Source organism: Lycorma delicatula, chromosome 2 (assembly GCF_047948215.1).
Source record: "Lycorma delicatula isolate Av1 chromosome 2, ASM4794821v1, whole genome shotgun sequence".
NCBI lineage: Eukaryota > Metazoa > Arthropoda > Insecta > Hemiptera > Fulgoridae > Lycorma > Lycorma delicatula.
This window is the reverse complement of record NC_134456.1, coordinates 95957957-95982097: the sequence shown is the minus strand read 5'-3', so window position 1 is coordinate 95982097 and position 24141 is coordinate 95957957. Positions and strand designations below refer to the sequence as shown.

At 30.6% G+C, this 24141-nt stretch overlaps 1 protein-coding gene across 1 annotated transcript in view; it reads left to right on the top strand.

Annotated features, from left to right (window-relative positions):
* LOC142319032 (uncharacterized) overlaps positions 1 to 24141 on the top strand; it is a 273590-nt gene that overhangs the window by 229304 nt on the left and 20145 nt on the right. The window contains exons 2-5 of the mRNA XM_075355857.1: positions 4923 to 4994; positions 9195 to 9238; positions 13370 to 13450; positions 17374 to 17518. Coding sequence (XP_075211972.1) covers positions 4923 to 4994; positions 9195 to 9238; positions 13370 to 13450; positions 17374 to 17518 — 342 coding nt within the window. The remainder of the gene's footprint in view (positions 1 to 4922; positions 4995 to 9194; positions 9239 to 13369; positions 13451 to 17373; positions 17519 to 24141) is intronic.

Below are 24141 nucleotides of genomic sequence, written 5' to 3'. Positions count from 1 at the left end.
AAATGTCCACTCTTTTCAAACAATCAGGGAGTAGCCAGGACATTTTGAATGTGTACATCAGTCACTAAACATGTGTATTGTGTTAGAATTAATGGAGGTCATATTGAACATTTGTTTGATCAGAAAACAAACAAAACGCACATGCTCTTACAATAATAATTATTAAACATTCAAAATGTTGAATTTTTAGCAGTTTTAATCAGAAAATTTAATTTAGTTATCAAGTGAGTCACAATAATAATAAAAACAAAATGGCCGCCATGTAGGTTGAAACCTACTTTATACAATAATTCTGTCGTCGAATTTTTACGAATAAAATGTAGTTTTGTTCACAAAAAAATTCGTCTAAATTTTATTATAAAACACAATTTGATAAATCTAATAATTCCTAAAATATTTAAGATGGAAAAATTGAAACGACAGTCGTTTGAAATTTCTCAGCAGTCATTATTTTTTTTCCTATTAAAAAATGTTAGTTTAAAATAAAGTACAAAATTTTATTGCATTATAATCTCCAACCATTCTTGAAAAAAATTTTTTTTTTAAATACAATATGGCGGATAGACAGAAAAATATGCGTTTCGACCTATGTTCACTCATTCTCTCTCTTTTTCTGTTTAGCCTCCTGAACCACTATAAGGTATTACTTCAGAGGACGAGTGACGATGATATGTATGAATGTAAATGGTGTAGTCTTGTACAGTCTCAGTTCGACCATTCCTGAGATGTGTGGTTAATTGAAACCCAACCACCGAACAACACCGGTATCCATGATCTAGTATTCAAATCCATATAAAAGTAACTGCCTTTACTAGGATTTGAAACTGAGAACTCATGACCAGTGTTCACTGGACACTTTTTCTTCAGTATGTTAAGTATAATCACTTTCTATAGTTCGGCCTCACTTTTTAAGGGCACTTTGTGTATACCTTTCTATAATAATCTATCCGAAAAGTAAAAAAAATATCATAAACATTTCTAAAACCATTTTGGTAACTTAGAATGATCTCTTATGAATTAAAAAACTCTTTTGAAAAATACAAATGTATTTCAATATGTGAAATATCTGAATACATGTTGTTCATTATTCTTAAAAAATCAATAAATTATTAAAAAGAGCGCAGTGAACAGGTTGTTAAAATAATTTACTTTTAGCGTTCATTAAAAAAATAATAGGTAATTAAAAATTATGTTATGTTTCCATCAAGAAAAGGTAACAGTGACCATACTACGTTATTATAGCTGTACTAGTTGTTTTAAAGTCAAAATAGAATTTAATGTTTAAATATAACTGCAAAGATTTATAATGTTTAAATCTGATTCTTACACTGAGTAATATAATTATTAATTACACTGAGTAAATCTGATTATTACAGAAAGTAACTTACAGAGTTTTTCTAAAATCGTGGGATGGCTATACTTTTTCGGATTCTACTTGTAAAACTAAACAAAAAATATCCTTAGGAAAACGGCAGTTTCTCCTTCGTTCTCCCCCTGTCCGCAATTTTGTTATTTTAATAGAGAAATTTATATCTCAACTTCGGATACACGAATCACATTAATATTTGGTAAGCGTCTTGGTAATAAAGTTTTAAAATTAGCAAAAAATCAGGACTTCGCAAATTACAAAATGGCGGCCATGTTTATTTTTCAATCCATTATATCACCATAAATATTAGTTTTATCAAAATTTATGTTATTTGCTAAAATATTAAGCCTTTAATTTTGAACTAAATGAAATTTTCTTTTTTTTTTTTAATCTGTTAACAAATAGTTGAATTATGGCAGAAAATTGATGTTATAATGTGTTTGTTTTCATGTCCTCGACTTTACGTTCAGTTCGATTTAATATTATTTGTTTTTAATTATTGGTTAATTCTAGTATTTTAAATTAGTATCAAATTAAGTAATAATTTTGTCACAGTAATAGACCTAATAATTATGACAAAATTACATCAATTTTCTCCCATAACTCGACTCTTTGTTAACCGATTTAAAAATAAAATAAAATGCCATTTTGTTCGAAATAAAAGGCCTAATATTTTAGAAAATAACAAATTTTGATAAAACTATTATTTATGGAGATATAACTGACTAAAAAATAAACATGGTCGCCATTTTGTAATTTTCGAAGGAATTTAAGTCCTGATTTTTTGCTAATTTTAAAACTTTATTACAAAGACGGTTACGAAATGTTAATGTGATTCGTTTATCCGAAGTTGAGATATAAATTTTTATATAAAAATAACAAAATTGCGGACAGGGGGAGAATGAAGTAGAAATTGCTGTTTTTTAATAGGATATTTTTTGTTTAGTTTTACAAGTAGAATCTGAAAAGGTATAGCAAGCCCACCATTCCAGAAACATTCTGTATAAAGTAAACTACTATATTTCAAAAACTGTTTGCATAACTTTTATTGATCTCCAGCTGCCATATTGAAATCTAAGGAGTAAAATTTTCATATTTATTTATTTTGTTCAAAATATTAGTTTAACGAGATGTGCAAAATAGCTTGATCTGTTTTAATGATATAAATTTCACTGATCTATCTATCTTTTCCCACCAAATTTTATAGTTAAAAACACCAGAACAATGTGAACAATTAATTGACCGCATAAAATGTTTATCATTTTATGAGATTTGTTAAACAGTTAAATCAGTTTTTTTTAACTAATGAAATAAGAGTTTACAGAATGTAATATGTGTATGTATTATTTTATTACTATCATTGCACTATAATTAATGTTTTATCTATCTACATAAGGGGTTTACCATTTTTACATACGCTTCCTGAAACTGCCTGAAAGCACCCTTTGCTAAGATCGAAAACCACTGTTCTAGGTAATTAGTTTTGTAATAAATCTGAAAAATTGTAACTACTTGTGATCTAATATTTTAAATTATTAATAATTATAAACAACTTACTTGCAAATAAAGAGAACTTAAGAGAGCAAGTTTGCCCAGTGGCTAATTATCAACACCTTAAATGGTGCATCCTTCAGTACTACTGTTAATGGCACTTTTTTTTAAGTTTACGTAAGCTATTTTATCGTGGATTCTGTTAAATACAGTGCTATCACAAAGTCCTCTGAAGAAGTTGAAAATTATCTTGTGAAGACCTTAGAAAGAACAAGTTCCATTAAGTTGAATGTTGACATTAGTAATTTTAAAGTGTTGTATTTTGTCATATTTCATTGAAATGTAACATTTATGAAGCGATAACATTTTTATTAGAAGTTTATTGTTCTAATTACAAATTGCATTTCTCAACTTTGCCTATGAATTAAATTATTGATTTAATAATCCAACCATAAGAGAATTTCAAAATGAAATTTAAAAAAAAATTAATTTTAGGAAAAATCTTCTTTTAAGGTTAACGTTTTATAACCTTACAACTACCCTTTAATACATCTTTATATGCAAAGAATTTAAATCTGGGTCCCTTTATCTGTGTGAAATAATTTCTTAAAAGCATTATTATTAATTAATAGATTTTATATTTGTAAGTTAGTGATCCCAACTCCAGCTAAACTTCAGAAGGGGCTTCTGAAGCTTGTAGAGGTCGGTAATACTAACTCATTCATAGCTACGATCACTGTCCATGTTTAAAGTATTGTCTCTTATTTCCTGTGATGAAGAGCACCTTACTCGACTCACTACATGCACTGCATCTTAACTCAGTTGCTACCTGAGGATGTGTGCTGATTACATTTCTTTCTTCCTAGCCTTTAAAACAATAAATCACCACACCATATTTGGACTTAGTATTGCTTGATCAGATAATGCAAACTCTATAAAAATTCTTTAACAACATTCCTTGCCAGCACATGATTTTATTTATAATATTAATAACATTAAAAATAAAATAACAATTATTTTAAATCTGTAGATGGAACAATTTATTATTTGTTTATATTTACAAAAGAATAATTATAATTTTAAACTAGGATTTATATATTATTTTTTATATTATACTATTTTATGTGATTGCATTTCGAAACTACTCATTTCCTCATACGAAAACAACAAAATAATACACATTGTACCTATAAATTACATAAAATGTCTACATCAAGATGATTCAATCATAATGATATTCTGTTTTCTAATCTGACAGATTTAATGAAGATTGTTTTATTAGTTACACTATACTGGAATAAATATTATAAAAATGATTTATCATAATCAATGTCCTGCTGGTTTACCTATAAAAATTTATTGATTGCAGACAGCAATTTGGAATCATCTAATTAATATATAGATTTATGAGTATTTTGGATTGATGTTTAGTTATACTATAATGCTACTTATTTTAAATACTGAATTTCTGAAATTTGACTCAGAGTTCCACTATAGTATAAAGCATTTCATGACCAACAAAAAAATTTTTAAAAATACTTATTTGTGACACATGTAAAGCAATAGAGTTCAAGAGACGTAAAACATAAGTGTTGCTTTCTCTGATAATAATATTCATTAACCAGCTACTCTCTGTAGTAAACAGAGTGATGGTGCTCAATTATTAGAAAATAAATATTAGCTTCATTTGTTGGGGTTGATGTGCTGATATTCAACAGTATATTTGATTCAGAAAATAAAGTAATGGATACTGTTTCACTCCTCAGTAAATGTTTGTTATTAAAAATGGCTGTTCCATTTTCGGGAGAAGTTTGGATCTCATAACACACCATCTATATCCGGTTGGTTATAGCACCTAAGAGAAATTTTTGAACATATTACCAGAAAAATCAGATATTAATAAGCTCATTCTTGACCTTGCTTCTCTGAAACTTATACGTTTATTTCATGTAAATTAAATGTTTTCTTCGATACGGGTATTCAACTTAAGTATATATACTACACACGTTCATGTTCATTAGTTATCTGGAAAAAAATTATTAATTATACTTATTTGTTTCAGGAAAACACCTAGTTTTGGTCACAGATAATGAAAAAGGAGCAGATTATGCGTTTGACAACCCAGTATTCAGAGGTAATAATTATAGTGTTATTATTATTATTGAACATTTATGAATAAACTAATCAGTGTATTTTTGTAATAACAATAACAAATACTTTAATTTTTGGATTTATTTTCCACCTTATTTCTACAATTTTAAAACAAATAAAAACTTTTACAAATATTGTAAAATAACTTGATATAATTTTTTTGTCTTCAGTCAATTGACTGGTTGATGCAGCTCTCCAAGATTCCCTACCTAGTGCTAGTTGTTTCATTTCGGTATACCCTCTACATCCTACATCCCTAACAATTTGTTTTACAAATTCTAATCATTGCCTGCTTGCACAATTTTTTCCTTCTACCTGTCCCTCTTAATATTAAAGCGACTATTCCAGGATGCCTTAATATGTGGCCTATAAGTCTGTCTCTTTTAACTATATTTTTCCAAATACTTTTATCTTCATCGATTTGCTGTAACACCTCTTCATTTGTCACTTTATCCACTCGTCTGATTTTTAACATTCTCCTATAGCACCACATTTCAAAAGCTTCTAGTCTTTTCTTCACTGCTACTCCAGTTGTCCAAGTTTCACTTCCATATAAAGCTACGCTAAAAACATATACTTTCAAAAACCTTTTCCTGACGTTTAAATTAATTTTTGATGTAAACAAATTATATTTCTGACTGAAAGCTCGTTTCGCCTGTGCTATCGACATTTTATATCGATCACTCCTGCTTGGTACATCTTTAGTAATTCTACTTACCAAATAACAAAATTCTTCTACCTCCATAATCTTTTCTCTTCCTATTTTTATATTCAGTGGTCCATCTCCATTATTTATACTGCATTTCATTACATTCGTTTTGTTCTTGTTTATTTTCATGCGGTAGTTCTTGCGTAGGACTTCATCTGTGCCGTTCATTGTTTCTTCTAAATCTTTTTTTACTCCCAGCTAGAATTACTATATCATCAGCAAATCGTAGCATCTTTATCTTTTCCCTTTGTACTGTTACTCTGGATCTAAATTGTTCTTTAACATCACTAACTGCAAGTTCTATGTAATGATTAAAGTTACGGGGAATATGATTATCCTTGTCTGACTCTCTTTTTTATTATGGCTTCTTTCTTATGTTCTTCAATAATCACTATTGCTGTTTGGTTCCTGTAAATGTTAGTAATCATTTTTCTATCTCTGTATTTGAACCCTAATTTTTTTAAATGCTGAACATTTTATTCTAGTCTTATGTTATCTAATGCCTTTTCTAGGTCTATAAATGCCATATATGTTGGTTTATTTTTCTTTAATCTTCCTTTTACTATTAATCTGAGCACTAAAATTGCTTCCCTTGTCCCCATACTTTCTCTGAAACCAAATTGGTCTTCTCCTAACACTTCTTTCACTCTCCTTTCAATTCTTCTGTACAGAATTCTAGTTAAGATTTTTGATGCATGGCTAGTTAAGCTAACTGTTCTATATTTTTCACATTTATCTGCTCCTGCTTTCTTTTGGTATCATGACTATAACACTCTTTTTGAAGTCTGATGAAAATTTTTAAAAGTCATGTCGTCTTAGCTGAATACTGTGGTTAGTAGCTGCTGATAAACATCTACAGCAATCAGTTTATTAATTTTGGCGTAGGCCATTTGCATTTTATCACATTTCGCTACCATATTTGAAGTTCCAGATGTTTTAGAACTATCTTTAAGGTTATAGTTTTATTCCAGTAAAACTATAATATTAATATAACTATAATACAAAGTAAAACAAATAATACAAAATAATAATACAAAGTTAAACTATTATAAATATAATATAATTTTTACCCCAGTATTTCTAATTGTGTATCAACCATATAGTCTACTTATTTTGGTTGATAAAATTAACAATTATTCTTTTCTATCATTATACAGAGATCTGCCAAATATATTAAGAAATTGGTTTCACGTAGGAGATCAAAATTTATCTATGTGGAAAACAACATGCAAATAACCTAGAGAAAGGAAGGGCAGAAAACTTTACCTTTTATTAACAGCCTAATAACAAAACTTACAGGCTTCTAATTAACTCATCATCCTTGATCAAATAGCAATGTATCTAGACATAGCATGGCATGACAGAGCAAGTGATTCCTAATATGTGTGGACAGTGACAAAAAGATACAGTGTCAAAAAGATAGTGTCAAATGTGTTTGTAGGGTCAATTGTTTGTAGAAACAATGCTTTTAACCATTGCTTAGTGTATTTTCCTGAGAACTTGGTAAGTCTGACTACCGGAACCTCGGTAGTAAAATGCCAATCATTTATTAGATGATAAATCATCTTTATGTTAAATGTTGATTAAGCAAAAATTGTATTAGATGCTAAGGTGCATGTGGACACGTCATATAAGATCTCATTTAAATAAAAAATATATATATATCTAAAACTTACATAAACATCATTATATCAATATTATGATTGAATTCTAATAACTCGCTACACATAAAAACAGAATCATCTTATAGAAACAGGACATACACAGAAGGTATTAATTTCAATATGCAAATTCTATAAATAGCACAATAAATTCATAATCTCAATACACTTAAACAAATTTATATAAAATTTACAAAACACTTATCAATACACTTACTATCATTATCACTTATTATTATACACTTATCAAAAAACAGCATGTTAAACAAACAAGTAGAACATAGATCAAAAAGTATTGTTCAACTCCTTAGTTACATGGTTACCTAACCACTTGATTGCATTTAACAACAATGTCACTCCACTGATGAAATTGTAAATTTACCTCTGAAAAGATCTTTTGAAAAAAGAATTTACATGTCATTTTGAAGGCAATTTATATATCATTTTTAATATTTAAAAAAAGAATATATATATATATATATATATATATATAAAAATATAAAATACAAATACACACAAAATACAAATATGAGTACACATGTAATAACAAATAACAGTTAAGTAATGAAACTAAACATCATAAAACATATACTGGCTGAAAATGGATATGAAACTATTTTAATTAATAATATTAATAAAAAACAACTATCAAAACAAAATAACTACGTTACAACCAACACATAAGACAAAAAACAAAAAAGTGAAAACATTTACATAAAGTAATTATACACTAATTATATCATTGAAAACATTACTAAAACTTACAGTTAAGAAATATTTGAACTAGCATACAAGTGGATTTGAATACTAGATCATGTTTACCAGTGTCCTTTGGTGGTTGGGTTTCAACTAATCACACATCTCAGGAACGGTCGACCTGAGACTGTACAAGACTGCACTTCATTTACATTCATACATATCATCCTCTAAAGTTATACCTTACGGTGGTTTTAGAGGCTAAACAGAAAAAGAGAGAGAGAGCATACAAAACATAATAAAATATATACAATAATCAATTATTATTATTATTAATAATCACGTAATAAAATATTTAAAAATCAAAAATAATTAAATAAACAATCTGTGTGGAATTTATAAAATTAGATGTAACGATTGTGTTTGTATTTATATAGTAAAAACAGATAAATTCTTTAAAACTAGATTTCTTGAACTTTTTAGAAAATATAAAATTAATAAATTAGGTTTATGTAATTTGACAGACCATCTAATAAACAATAAACATTCTATTTCTAATATTAACACAAATTTAGAAATATTAGAAATTAATGAAGATAAAATAAAATTAAATATTCTAGAAAAATAATGCATATCAAAAATACAAACAAAATTTCAATCTGATAAACAATCAGGCAGTGTTCAAGGGAGACAGTCTTATAAACACTGCAATAGATAGCAGCACTCGTATAATAAATTAAGATGCAATTTTTATTATTTTAGTATTTTGAATTTTTAATATGCAGTTTAATTAAACATTTCAATCATGACTGAGGATGCAGGATCTTGTGAAAGTTATTTTTTGATAAAATTAAGTAAGATATGTCTTACCTCAACATTCTTTACTAGCTGGTTTATATTAATAGAATTTAATATATACATATAATATACCTTCATCTGTAATGTCTGTATGATCTATTGCCTGTAATTTTATAAATGTTTATTGTTTATCTGTACTGTTTTCAGTACAACTTAATCAGGTGGAAAGCATTGCTTTAATATATTTAGAAAAAATGATTAATATGACTAAATTTATTTATTAAAGTATAAAATGACAAAGTATTTATTTTTATTTCAGAGGGTACTCCAATTGGGAGGACAAATGAAAAAGAAGATCATAAGGTAGTCATTTCTTGAGCATTATATTATTTGTAATTATAAAATGAAATATTTATTTTAACACAAAATTGTCTGATGCTATTAAATTTCATGTTGTTAGTACTTTTTTAAAATTGTAGAAATTAGAAAATGGACATAATTAATAAAAAAATAATTCATAGCTTGCAGCTATTACCCAGTTGTGTAGTATTTATATGCATTCAGAAATGTGTTGTATGTACTATCCATACACAGAACAATGTTAACTAATCAAAGAAATTATTGTGTATTGATAAAGATTGTTTAAGAATGATGTGTATTTAATGAACTTCATCCTAAAGGTACTATCTGAATAACTAATACTCATCGACTGTTTTCTCAATCTTTTTGTAAAAATTAATGAAAAAATTCTGGTCAATAAAATGTAAAATTGTTTCTACCTAACAAGAGCAGAAAAAGTACAAAAAAACAGTCATGTGAAACTACTAATTGTTATTAACAAACTGAACTAAATTTATTAGAAATAATTTTTTTAAAAATGTTTTCAGTTGCTTTCAAACAATGTTTCATGCAAATGTATTTTCCATGACCATTGAAAATATAAACAATTGTGTAAAAAAAAAAATTTTTTTTAAATCCACATATATCATAATAAAATATTAATAACTTACTAACTCATCAAGATAAAAACTAAATATTTACATCTGCTCACAAACGTTTCAAAAGAATTTAATAGATATTACTGTGGTATTGAAGAATATTTCAAAATTAATTGAAAGCAATATGATTATAAAATATGATTTTTAAAATGATATATTTAAAAGATTTGGTTCATCATTAAAAATGGTATAAGTTTGTATAATTTTCACCAACTACCCACTATTATGGACGACTGGTTGTCAACAATGCAAAAGAATTTTTTTAACAGCACAAGATCGGAAAGAATTTTTTATAAATGTGATTCAGATAACTTAGTATCAGTCTGTAAAAAACAGATTGTGTGAACAAAACACCTTTGGAAGGAAATCTTAAAACTTTTATTTTTTCATTGGACAGTTATGTTAGCATTTTCACTTTGGATACAATTTTATTTGTTCATTTAGGAAGCTATTGGTTGATGAATAGTTACAGTCATCCTGCTTATTATATGAAAGTGAGTTTAACAATTTTTGCAATACACAAACTGCTTGCTTAGAATTTGAATCTAAAATCTTCCAGATGAAAGGCAGAATTATTTATTACCACTCTGCCATAATTATTTAATTAAAACCAAACATTATTGATGTTCATCTTACTGCACCTCCATCAATAGTCTTATTGATTTGTAGTTATGATATTAATTTTATAGTTTCATTTCTTAAGTAATTTATTCTTTGTGTAACATTACCTATGAGCTCAAATATAATGTTAAGTTGGTTCAATATAAATGAGAATTTTGTTCTGGAAAAAAATATTAATGTATAATGTTGTGGCTGCAGTGAATGAGAGTCCGGACTAGTAGACACCACCCTAGCTTATCTCAGTTTTGTCTGCATCATTGGATCGGTTGACAGAACGATAAGTGAGCAAAAGATGTAAGTGTTCATTACACAACAAATAATGATTAAATTTTTAATTAAAGAAAATGTTAAACCCGTGAAACTTTACACCAGGCTATGTGCAAAGTCAGTAGTGATGTGTTATCGAAGCCACAAGTGTATCTGTGTAGCCACAGATGCATAAATGTGCAGGAGATGGTAATAAGAGTAGAAATTAGTGTCAGCAAACAATTATTACTCATGACCATCTCGGATACTGTAAAATTGTTGCCAGACGGATACCTCGCCTACTTACCTTTTAGCAAAAGTTTACACAGGAAGAGGTCTGTACTCATCTTCTAACATGTTAAGAGCAGAATATGGGAGATCTATTGAAGTGTATTTTCACAACGGATGAAACATGGGTCCACAAGTGAACTAAACTCACATCGATGGAATGGCGAAAGAAATATGAGGCAGAACCTGTGAAACCAAGGATGGTTCCCTCAGCCAGTAAGATTTTATGTACCCTGTTCGGAATGTGAGAGGAGTACTCTGTGTTGAATTTTTGCATCAAACAAAAGAATTTACAGTGAGTGCTGCTTATTACAGCGACCTCTTACGTGAATATGTGAAGCCAGCCTACAGATTGAATGCTGCAATATTCCCATACGCAGCGCCATCTTGCATCATGACAAGATGTGGCCTCACACTGCCCATTTAATGTACAAGACACTTGGCTGGGAAACACTCAAACACCTAGCAAACAGTCCTGATCTTAATCCTTGTGATTATCATTTGTTCGGCCCGCTCAATGATGCATTTAGATGGACATCATTTTGTGACTCATGATAAAATTGAAGAATTTGTAAGCAATTGGCTAACTAAGTACAGCCAAAAGAATTCTACAAAACAAGGATTCAAAACCTTTCAGACTATTGGCAGAAGTGTGTGAATGGTCATGGAAACTAATTTTAAGAAGATGTAATATTTTGTTAATAAACTATTTCTGTAGACAAATTCTTATTTATGTATTCAAACCACCTTTGTATGTAATTTACACATGAAGAGGATTAATCATGTACTAAAAGATTTACCCTTTATTATAAAAAAATCTTAAAATCACTATATCTCTCTAGGTGTAATGATTTTCCCAGGGCCATAGATATTTTTAACCATTGATTTTAGAAAAAAAAAACAATTAACAAAGAAAGTAATATTGTTTCAGAACTACATTTTTAACTGAACAGTGATAATACCACAGGAGAATGAATGCCTTTCATTCACAATTATTAACAAATTTTTTCTAATTATCATCAATTTTTAAGTAAAATTATAATAATCTTTCGTTTTGAGTTATTAGATAGCACTGAAGTAATTGACTAGTAAACAACACTCTTGTAAAATATAAGTATCATCTGTGTGTAAAAAAACTGAAGCTAGTTTTAAAACTTTAACAATCAGTGGAAATGTTTTGCTCAACATGATTGTCTGTAGGCATTTTTCACGTACTTTAATTTTCTAGAATGCTACACCCAAATGAGAAACATGTTATGGAACCTTTATTTTCTAAGTGAAGTCGACATAGTGCATATGATAACAAATTTAATTAATTTAAATAGCAAATTGGTTATTCAATTTGAAGCCAAATTTGGATAAATTTTTTTGTAAATACGAGTATTAAGAGGAAAATTCTTTTTCTCCATGAATCTGCAGAATCAGAGTTAAAATAATTATTTTAACACCCAAAATTCATGATATAAAATGAAAGCATGCATTGTATATTATTAGTTGGTCAAAAATAATAATTAAGGTTTTACTTTAAAAATTTATACTCGTGTCTAAAACATCTGCTGTCCTAGGATACTCATTTATTTTTTTGAAGCCGTAAGTTGTTACAAAAATACCGTACCTGGCTAATGACTAAATATTCAAGCTGTCAGTATCTATCATAACTGTAAAAATTTTAAGCAGACCTGACATGAGTCAACTTACTACAAAAATTAGCATAGCAAGCTGAAGAACAATCACTCTGTGCAAGACCTCAAATAACAATAAGTTTAGTTCAGAATTCAGTGATTATTACTTTTAATCAAGCACACGCACGCACGCACGCGCACACACACGCGCGCACACGCACGCACGCACACACACACACACACACACACACACACACACACACACACACACACACACACACACACACACACACACACACACACACACACACACACACACACACACACACACACACACACACACACACACACACACACACACACACACACACACACACACACACACACACACACACACACACACACACACACACACATTAAATAATAATGCCTGTGTATCCTCGAATTTCAATATCAGTCGCAATCCTGTGAGCTCTCTTAAAGAAAATTTTTATACCATTCCCTTAAATGTACGATATTATCTTAGAAGCTGAAAATATATTCAGAAAATGAATTAAGAGAAATGAAATTATTAGCTGCGACAACACTTGTCACTTTTGTGACATTCATTCTCCTGTTATATTTCAGGGTGCATTACATTTCAGCCTCTCCTTGTACATACTTTTTTCATATTTACCTTATTTTGTAATATATAATACAAAAATATGTTTTTTTACCAGGTTCGTTGGCCTTGCTGGACACCACTTAGTGCTCTTAACAAATCAAATAAACCAAAGGCTTTGGATGATTCATATCTTGGAGTAAGTTTATATCTAATCTATAAATACTTACAACATACTACAGTACAACCCCATTTAACCGGACCCCATTCAACCAGACTTCTGGATTATCCGGACTGATATCGGGAAAGGCATTTTTAATTTTTTTAAATAAAATATGTACTGTAACACAGTAGTATATAGTAAATTAACATTTTTTAAATATATTAAAGAAATACAGTAATAGGCCTACGTATAATGTATCCATTTTATTGACAGATACTTTGTATCACAGTTTTTACATACTGTAGTACTTTTAAAAGTACATACATATTCAGTTTTAGAATACTCATGTACTGCTTACCGTGAATATTTTTGTACAGTAGTTATAATGAGGGTGATGTAATGTTAATGACCAGATTTATATGCTCGTAGACTCTCGTGCTCTATTTTAATGAACTTTTATTCAAAAAAGCAGTACAGTACCAGTATTCATTGAACGTTGTAATAATCATAAGGTACAGTTTGCTACAGTAGTGATTATGATTGAAATTTTGTGTTCTGCATGGTGTAATTTAGTGAAATGACAACTAAACGAAAAAGGGTAGTTATTTCCATGGAACAAAAACTTAATGTGTCATTTCGTATAGATAAAGGGAATCTATTAGAAAAAAATTGTGATGAATTAGGTACAGGAAACCAAACTATTTCGGACTGGAAAAAATACAGAAAAGCGATTGAAGATTTTTGTTTGAAAATGGTGGCTAAAGATAGTTAGGCAACAGGGCCACTATCAGAATGGCAAAAAATAGTCAGCTAGACAAAGCTTTATTTATGTGATTTACCCAATAGAGTGACTATGGGTTTCCTGTATCAGGTGCTATTTTACAATTTAAGGCTTTAATTTTAAATGACAAATTAGATGGTGATCCATCCGTCATACACAGCAAGTTCAGGTTGGTTAGATAGGTGGAAGGCTCGCCATGGAATACAGCTCAGTGTATCAGGGGATCATTCTGCTGTGAAAATTATAAAGTGACATTTTCAATATTTATAAAAGAAGAGAATTTTTCACCATCTCAGATTTTCAATGCTAATGAGATGGGATTATTTTTTAAAATGGTACCTAAAAAACTCTTGCCTCAAAACTGGACACTGCTGCTAAGAGGCATAAAGTCTGTAAGCAAAGGCTAACGATTCTTTTATGCAGTAATGCATCAGGCAAGTTGAAGCTCCAACTTCTTGTGATAGGAATACTGGTTAAACCTTGAGTGCTGAAGATTATTAATAATTTGAATGCACCTCCATGCATATACAAGTCAAAAAAATCAGCAAATAGATAATCAAATAGCAAATAGACAGATCAGCAAATAGATTTCTAAAAGAAGAAGAGCTACCACAAAAAGCTGTTTTATTTATCGACAATGGTCCTTGTCATCCATATGTAGATGACTTGAGAGATGTTGACATCTTTGTAAGGTTTTTACCTGCACAAATGACAGCACTCACCAAACCTTTAGACCAAAGTGTAATGGAAGCCTTCAAACGACATTACAGAAAAAAATTACTTATAAAACTTATTGAAAGAAATAGTGAGGAAGCTGGAGTAAATGTTTTAGATTAACTTAAACAAATTAATATTCGAACAGTAATCTATGAGTGTGCTTCAGTATGGAACAAAATTAATGTTTTTCTATTTTGAAAAAGTTTTGGAACAAAATCTGGCAAGAAATGAAAGCTGAATCCAACACTGAGATGACTGCTGAAATAAATAACAGTTCCTTAAAACAACTTATTCATTGTTTAGAAAATTCATGTGCTGTCAAAGGTGAAGAGGTAGCTGAATGGATTGACTACAAAAATGATGTAGATCACCAGCATCTATAGCGATGATGATATTGTATTAGTGTGTTCTTCAAATCCACATCCCAACATCAAAAACACAGAAGACAGTTCAGATGATGAATTCCTCAAGGAAGAAACGCAAGTGATCTCTCATGGAGAAGCTATAGATATGCTTGGAAAGGTGATGTCGTATTTTGAAAATCAAAATTAAAAGTTTCCCATCAACTGCTTACCCTAAAAAAAGGTGTTTACAAGATCAAGTAACAAAAAACCAAGATCATCATTAAAGAAAAAACTATGAAGTATTTTTTTAAAAGCAAATAAACGTTGATGTAGCTGTAAGTTTCAATTTGTATTACATTAATACTGTAGTGATTTCATTAATCTGTAGTTTACGTATATTATAAATTTCCAGATTATCCGGACTTTTGTTCATCTGGACAATGTCTGGTCCCATCTAATCCAGTTAAACAGGGTTGTACTGTGTTTACTACAGACTGTAAAATTTGGATTAATTTTATTTGTAAACTGGAATTATTCATTTTTTTAAACAATTTTTTACTTTTGACTGAATAATATTACAACTTGTAAAGTTTTTATGTAAAATAATGGATGAAATCAGTATTACACTATCATAATAAAAGTATTGTTTGAATTACTGATGCAACTGTATGGAGTGTCTTTATAGATAATGATAAATTGATGAGACTTTAAAGACATTTAAAATAACTTAGTTATATTTTGTAACAGTCAGACTTTGTTAGAATGCTCACAAAATGGGAATTCAACAGTTTGATCCATGTTTGGAGTTTATTAATTGTGTTAATTATCATTATTTAATTTATTGAGGAGTAGTTTAAAGTACTCCACAATGAAATCTGAGTACTGCTCAGTGATATTTCTGCATTGACATTTATGCAGTAGTTATATACAGCTATATACATTCTAGACTGGTGATGCTATTCCATTGAAAACTCACACATTTTTTAAAATTAAATCATAACAAAACTAGTAATAAATTATTACTAATTGAAAGTATACAGTACAACCAATCTTGATGCTTGGTGCCACAGCAGCAACAATGCGCAATTCGAATCATTCTACTATCTTTTAGATAACATTTGCTTCATTACCTAACAGTGAATGGACATTCGTAAGGTATTTTGCGATGTTAGTATAGATCACAGAACATAATTTTTTTGAAATTTTAATCACCTCAATGTGTAGCTAATATTTTGAACATCATTACATTTTTAAATTTAATTTGATTTAATTATTTATATATTTAATATTTAATTATTTATATATATATATATATAAATATATACTTATAAGTTGTGTCAAATTTAACTGCAAACAATTAGCAAAACATTAGCAAACAATATAGCTACATTGTTTCTTGATATGATTCTAAGAAAGGTAACTCATTTCCTGAGTTATAATACTTTGCTTGTCCATGTTAAATAAGATCACAATGTATTGTAAACTACTATGTTTATATATGTCAAACAATTATAATGTTAGTTAATTTATCATTTAGTGTTTATCTGTTAACATAACTATAATACTTGTTGAGAGTAGGCATACATTTTTATAAAATTTAGAAATATACCATAACATTTCTTTTTATGGTAAAGTATTTAATTGTTTATAAAATTAATCAGAATTAGAAAATATTTTAAAGTAATCCATAATATCATCCATTAATATAAAACAATAAGTGTATTTACAAGAAAGCAATTTGTTTCTGCACGTGAAAACTGAACTGATTTTTTCAGTTTGGTTAACAGGCACTGCACTAGCCATCATAGTCCAAGCTTCAAGATCCATTACGGCAGCTATAAATATATAACAGTTCATGATTGCATACAATAAGTTTAGCATAAAAAATAATTTTAAAAAAATGTGTGGATGATATTTTCTACACAAAGTATTTAAAAAAGCTATACCATAATTTAAAAAAAAGACTTTAATATATTGACATATGTAAAAAGGGAAAGAAAATAGAAGACTTAGTATGTGTACATTATTCATACATCTAAAGTTCTGTAATAATAGAATTAACTTAATCAGATCATTGTATAAATTTATTTACTTAGAATCATTTATTTTTATTCCAGCAACCAATGGTGAATGTGGTTCCTCTAAGAAGTCATGATTTCACAGGACTTGGATTTAATATCTGTGGGAACATGCGTGATGGTATCTTTGTGAAAGATGTTCTGCATCGTGGTCCTGCATCTGAATCAGGAAGAATAGTTCCTGGTATGTATTATATTATTCAAAAATTTATTTTTACTAATGTGTTGTAGTTGTTTGGTGTACAGGGTGATTACAAATGAAATATACAGTTTCCATAGCTTATTCAAAATTTATTTTTTAAGAGTTGAGATGATTACTTACATGATTATACAGAAGAATTCATTAAGTCTCTATTTATAAATGTTCAGTGTGTGTACTGTTTGTAACGCAACAGATATCAACACAGTAGTCAAATTCATCCCAAACACATACAAGCATATGTCGGTCAATAGTAGTAACAACATTTGTGATGATACATTGTTTTAAGTTGTCGATCTCAATAGGAAGACATGGTACAAAAACTTTGTCTTTTACATAACCCCATAAAAAGTAGTCACAAGGTGTTAAGTCTGGACTATGTAGTAGCCAACACTTAAACACTATGTTTTCCTTGCTTGCACTGCCAATCCACTGTCTGGGAAGGCATTCATCCAAATAATTTCTGACCTGTAAGTGCTAGTGAGGTGGGTCTCCGTCTTATACAAAAACCAAGTTGTTACTAGCTTCCTCAATTTGAGATGTTAGCCATTCAGTTAACATGTCCAGATAAAATTACTATGGTTAGTGTCACTTTGTGAAAAAAGAATGATCCCTACACACTTTCACAAGGTACAACACAAAACACGTTCACTTTAGGGGAATTGCATATATGTCGTAAACTTTCTCTTAGGTTTTCTGTATCCCATATTCTTACATTATGTCTATTAACTTTTCCAGGTTTGTCTGTTACATTCATCACCAAAAATTAGGCAATGAAAAAAGGCATCGTCATTTTCAACATGTTCCTGCAACTTCACACAAAAATGTTTATGTAAGACTTTATTGTTGACGTTTAAATTTTGAACTAATTGTAATTTATTAGGTATTATTTTCAAACGTTTCCGCAGAATTTTCCATAGTCAGTTGAGGAATTTGCAATTCTAAACTTGCTGATCTACTTGATTTGCCTGGGCTATGTTGATACACATCATGAACACGATCACATACACCCTGATCACATACACATACACCCTGTGTTTTGAAACCATTCATTCCAGACATAGATTGATTTTCTTGTTGGTGATGATTTACCATATTTTGTTGTGAAACATCACTGCACAACAGTAATGGAGTTTGTTTTGGCTAATTCGAGCACACAAAAAGCATTCTCTACTGCAGTAGCGGCCATTTTGCCAGATTGGTAACATGACATTAATCAGTGACATTAGCAGTAGAGCACATATACCAACATAACCTTAAAAACATTTCCTGTAAAACCATATCATTTACAGTATGTGAAAACCATATCATTTCTTTTTTCACTTACACCCGTTTAATTCTTTTTATAAGCCTTCGAAATTGTATATTTCATTTGTAATCACTCTGTATAATCAGAAAAAGATTCTGTAACTAGCACATGTCACAACAGAAGATATGAGAACTTTTCTCAATATTTATCATTAACATTAAATATTATTGTTGCATTAAATTAAAACCTAATGTCAAATCTATAATTGACATAATAAGAAAAAAATGTTTAAACTGCAATATTGATAGAATGCTGTCAGTTTATGATAAACAGTCAAATCAGCCTCTATGAGAGCATTCACTTTTCATCTGATGGAAGGTTTTAGAAATGATTACTAATAATCAGGTTAGGAATTTTTCATACAATATGGATATAATATTTTCATATACAACTCTTTAGACTTCTATGATGAATAATATCATTTAATAAAAAAACTGTTTTCTGACTACCTGAAATGTTTTATTTTTCTAACATACAGGATTAATTAAAGTTATCAAATGAAAACTTGTTTAATTTAGTTCATTTTTAAAAAAAATAAAAATTGTAAAGAATTTCAACTTTGGTTGAACTAGTTTTTAATCTTTGTTAAGCTACCTCAGACTGCCAACAGGAATGGTGCTGTTGAATGTTGCATTACTGTTCAAATCAAGCCTTAAAAGATTTTTATTATTTATATTGTGTTTGAGTATGGCAGTCATTTTGTGTTTGTTCATTCAGAATATTGTTTTTATACGTTATTGTGACTACGTATGTTTGAATTCTTCAAACACGTATGTCCTTTTTGTTTATATGTAAAACTTTCATTTTGTTATGTATGGTTTGTTTCAATGAGATAGTTTGCAAAAAGTAGATCCAGTGGTAGAGTGAAAATGTCTTCTGTTCTTAGTACTTTTGTGAAAAGCTGTGTCTAACTCATAAAGTATTAGAGTTTGAGCAGTCAAGTTTGTATATTTCAACTAAATCAAATTTGCTGGCTTGTTTTTGTAAATTGTTTGTTTGAAAATGTGTTTTTTTTTTGTTTGTAATTTGATATTGTAACTTACTTTTTAATTTATATATAATTATTATGCCCTATTTTTAGTGTTAGTAATTTGTTTGTTTTGTTCTAAATTTGTATGTCACTGTTCTGTTGTATTCATTTGCTTTAGCTATATAATTTTTTTATACATTTATCAAAAAGTTAACAAGCATTATTGTGAAAGTGTAATGTTAAGTCTGCATAGCAAGGTTCTGAGTTGAAAAAGTGACCTATGATTAGGCTTATCATATTTTTTTGGGTCCAACCCAGGACATATTTTTGAAATTACTTAAAAGTCCTAACAGTTCACTGAAACATTTAACTTTATTTATTCAGTTGTATTTTTCACTAGAGATGACTTTTTTCAGAAATGGTTTGTTTTAATTACATCAAACAACAAGAAAAATTCACAACAAGAAAGTTCTGAATTAATTTTAACACTTAGCAGATGTTTAACAGTAGATACTGAAAGTCTACCTTTTTCTGCAGACCAAATGTTCTCCGTAATTGAAAAAAATCTCTCAACTGTAGCAGATATCCCAGGCAAAGATATCGAATAAACTCAAACATTTTAGAAATATTGCAACATGAAATATCAGTCTTTTGAAACACCTAAAAAATTTTTTATATCTAACAGAATAAGCAACGGGATTCTTCTGGTACGCCACGTACCAGATCTGACAGACAATACCCAGTTGGTAATTTTATCCAGAGCTTGCAGCGTGGATCTATGTTCCCTGAACCCAAATTGGTTATCATGAAGCCCGTCTTTGGACTCTAATTCTTGGATAAGTCTGTTCGCTACCAAGCGCTCGGCAACCTTTCCCATATTATTGATGAGACTCAACGACCGATAGCTAATGATTTCTTGATTGCAGGACTTCTTAGGCAGGAAAACAGTCCATGACTCCTTCCAGCATGCGGGGAAAGTCTTGTTTTGTACTCCATAATTGGCCACGTCAGACGATTTCCCAGGGGATTATCTTCATTATTCCTTTGAGGAGGGCAGCCGGGATTCCATCCGGACCCGGACATTTTTTATCCTTCAGACCAGAAACGGCAATAGCGACCTCGTTTTGTGTAAAGCGTTTAGCTTCATAGTCTATTATGTCCGTATGTCCCTCATCTTGAACAGGGAAGAGGCTATGAAGATGCAGTCTGGCCGTTTCTGTAACTAGGACAGGCAAGCGGCGTCCTAGTCTCTTCATTACTATTTTGTATGCCCGTCCCCACGGGTCTGAATCCAAGTCAGCACACAACTGTTTCCAACAGTTTCTTTTACTAGTCTTTATTAGATGATTCAAAGTACGCCTAGCTTGGACAAATCTTTCCTTCGCCTGGTCATATGGCGCACCGCCAGCGGGCCGCAGCCTTTGCTTTTTCCTACGCCAAAATTGTAACACTCTTCGCAGATCTGCAATTTCAGACGTCCACCAGTATATTGGGTGACGACCCCCTACAAACTGCGGGACTCTAGACAGTTCTGTAATAATTGATTCTTGAAGGACTTGCGGCATTATTATTCTTCCATCAGATAGGGTCCTGGCAATCTTGTTAACCACCACCTCAACTTGGCTTGGACTAAATCTAAATCGTGCAGTGGCTGATGTTGAAGGTCTTGCACCTTCCATAACAAGCAAAGTTGCTAGGTGATCGCTTCCGGTTTCAGATTCAAGAACGCTCCAACTAAAGACGGAAGGATTCCATATGCCGTCCACCAGCGTAAGATCCAGCATTGATCTATGGCCTCTTGCCTCGTAGGTATAAGTGCAGTCATTCAGACAAATCAGCCCTGTGGTCATCATCATGTCAATGAAGATTCGTCCCCTTGCATTGGTATGAGCTGCCAGTTAAAATGGACTTACAATTAAAGTCGCCTAAGAGTATAAGTCTACTAGGTGCCCGCTGTATGACTTGCTGCAAATCGTTGATGTACTGTGCAAAGTCCCCGATATTAATGTTTGGACTTATGTAACCGGCTATAAGGACAAAGTCCGGGAGTGCTACTGCCAGAATTCCCTCACCTCTATGAAGTAGGTGCCAGCCAAGACGGCCGGAGACATTACTGATAGCAACATCCCCAACCGCATCAGCCCACCAATCACCTCTGGCTGCCGTTCTCAGGTTGGGCTCTGTGGTGACTATAAAGTCAACCTCAAGATTTTTCGCAGTCTCCCCCACCAGATCGTGGGAAAGAATGCTCCTGTTGGCGTTAGATAGTATTATTTTAGCCATTATTTAGGAAGTCCACACTGCACTCCTCCCGTGCCGTTGTAGTCAAGGCATTTAGTGGCCTCCTTGCAGTCCCTTATCACATGGCCTTTCTGATCGCAGTTGTAACAAAGGGTTGACCTATCCCGGCCCTTACATACCGTACTCGTGTGATCAGCGGCCCAGCATCTTTGACACCTCATATTATCAGTCCTGATATAAGCCCGGCAGTGAACCCAGCCGACCTTAATTCTACTGGAAATTAACTTAGTTGCAGCCCTCTGATTGGTTATTACTGTCGCATTTTGAGTATTTCCATAAGCCTGCCGTAATTAGGTAATTCTGAAAGACTCAGTGTCTCCAATAATTACCTGGTAATTATCTGGATTACCTGGTAAAACAATATATGTTCATCAAATAAGTCATCAATATTTATAGAATCTTTTATAATTTCATTAACAACTTGTGCATTCTCTTCTTAATCAGACCAGGCAATTTCAGTTTGTAAATTTATTCACTGAAACTTACATGCTTAAGAAGAATTTTTGTTCCTGAGCATCATTATTTTCTTTTAGAGTGTATAGCAATTCTTTAGCAGAAGATTGTATAAATTTGTGGGTTTTTCTTTCCTGAAGTAGACAAATTAATTCAAAATATGTCTGAAATGCTTCTGTTGCTGTGATAGAATTTTTTTTCCTGTTTAGCCTCCAGGTCACTGTCAGGTATTACCTCAGAGGATATGTATGAGTGTAAGTGAAGTGTAGTCTTGTACAGCCTCAGGTCGTCCATTTCTGAGATTTGTAGTTAATTGAAACCCAACCACCAAAGAACACCGGTATCCATGATCTAGTATTCAAATCTGTATAAAAGTAACTGCCTTTACTAGGATTTGAATGTTGGAACTCTTGACTTCGAAATCAGCTGATTTGCGAAGACGCGTTCACCACTAGATCAACCTGGTGGGCTGTTGTGGTAGAATTAGCTTCCAATTTCAGAACTACATTATTAAACAACTAGAGTAGCATATAAAAATTTTAAAAACACAGTTCACTTTCTAGATTTTCAAAAAAATCAAATAATAATTTTGGGCATTTGTCACAAGGTAAGAAGTCTAATTTTAAGCTATCAAAAATGGAAAGAATTCTTTCTATTGTAGATAAAAAACTAAGGAACTTTGTGCTGCTATGAGATAATTTTTTTTGTAATCTGTTGCCACAAATTCACATAACTCTTAGGTATGTGAATTACTTAAGTTTCGTTACTCTTACTGAATGTATGTTAAAATATTTATAAATTTTTATAACAATAACTAATATGTCCAGGGGTAGAGAATCACATGCTGTTTGTACTGAATTGTGTACAATGTGGGCTGAAAAACCAATTCCTAAAATAGGTCTATCTAAATCACTTTGAACTTTTCTGAACACATTTTCATTCCCCTTTCTCTTCACACCACCAAAATTACTGTTAGTGTTATCAGCAGTATAAGAAACCAACTTTTCTTCAAGTTTATATCTTTTCACTGCAAAACATACAGAGTCTAAATTTGAGCAGTTCACCTGATACATCAAAATTTAAAAAATTTAACTTGAATTCTCTCTTCCAGACTGAAATATCTTACAACAATCAGAACAATTTTTACTTCACTTCTGTTTGAGCTATCCATCGTTACTGTTACATAATTAATGTTTTCCAAAGAACGCAACTCATTATCAAATGTAAATGGCAAAATAATAACGTTAACAATAATTGCCTCAGTTTTGGATCTAGCAGATGAAAATTTTGGGTCGTATAACTTTTTAACCAGTTTAGATGTGCAGTCTGATGTTTTGAAACTGAGTTCATGTCTATCACTGTGCTATGAAAATGTAGCTTCTTTAGCAGCTCACTCCAGTTCACTGTTATTGTTAAGCCCATCTTTGGCTTTAAAAAAAGTCTCGTATGTTTGCTGAAGCAGTAGCATTAATAGCATTCCTATGTTTAGTTGTTTTCATATGGTCTTCAATATCCTTTTTCTTTATGTGGAACAGAAAATTCTCCAGGAGATAGTGTGCAATAAACACATTCATT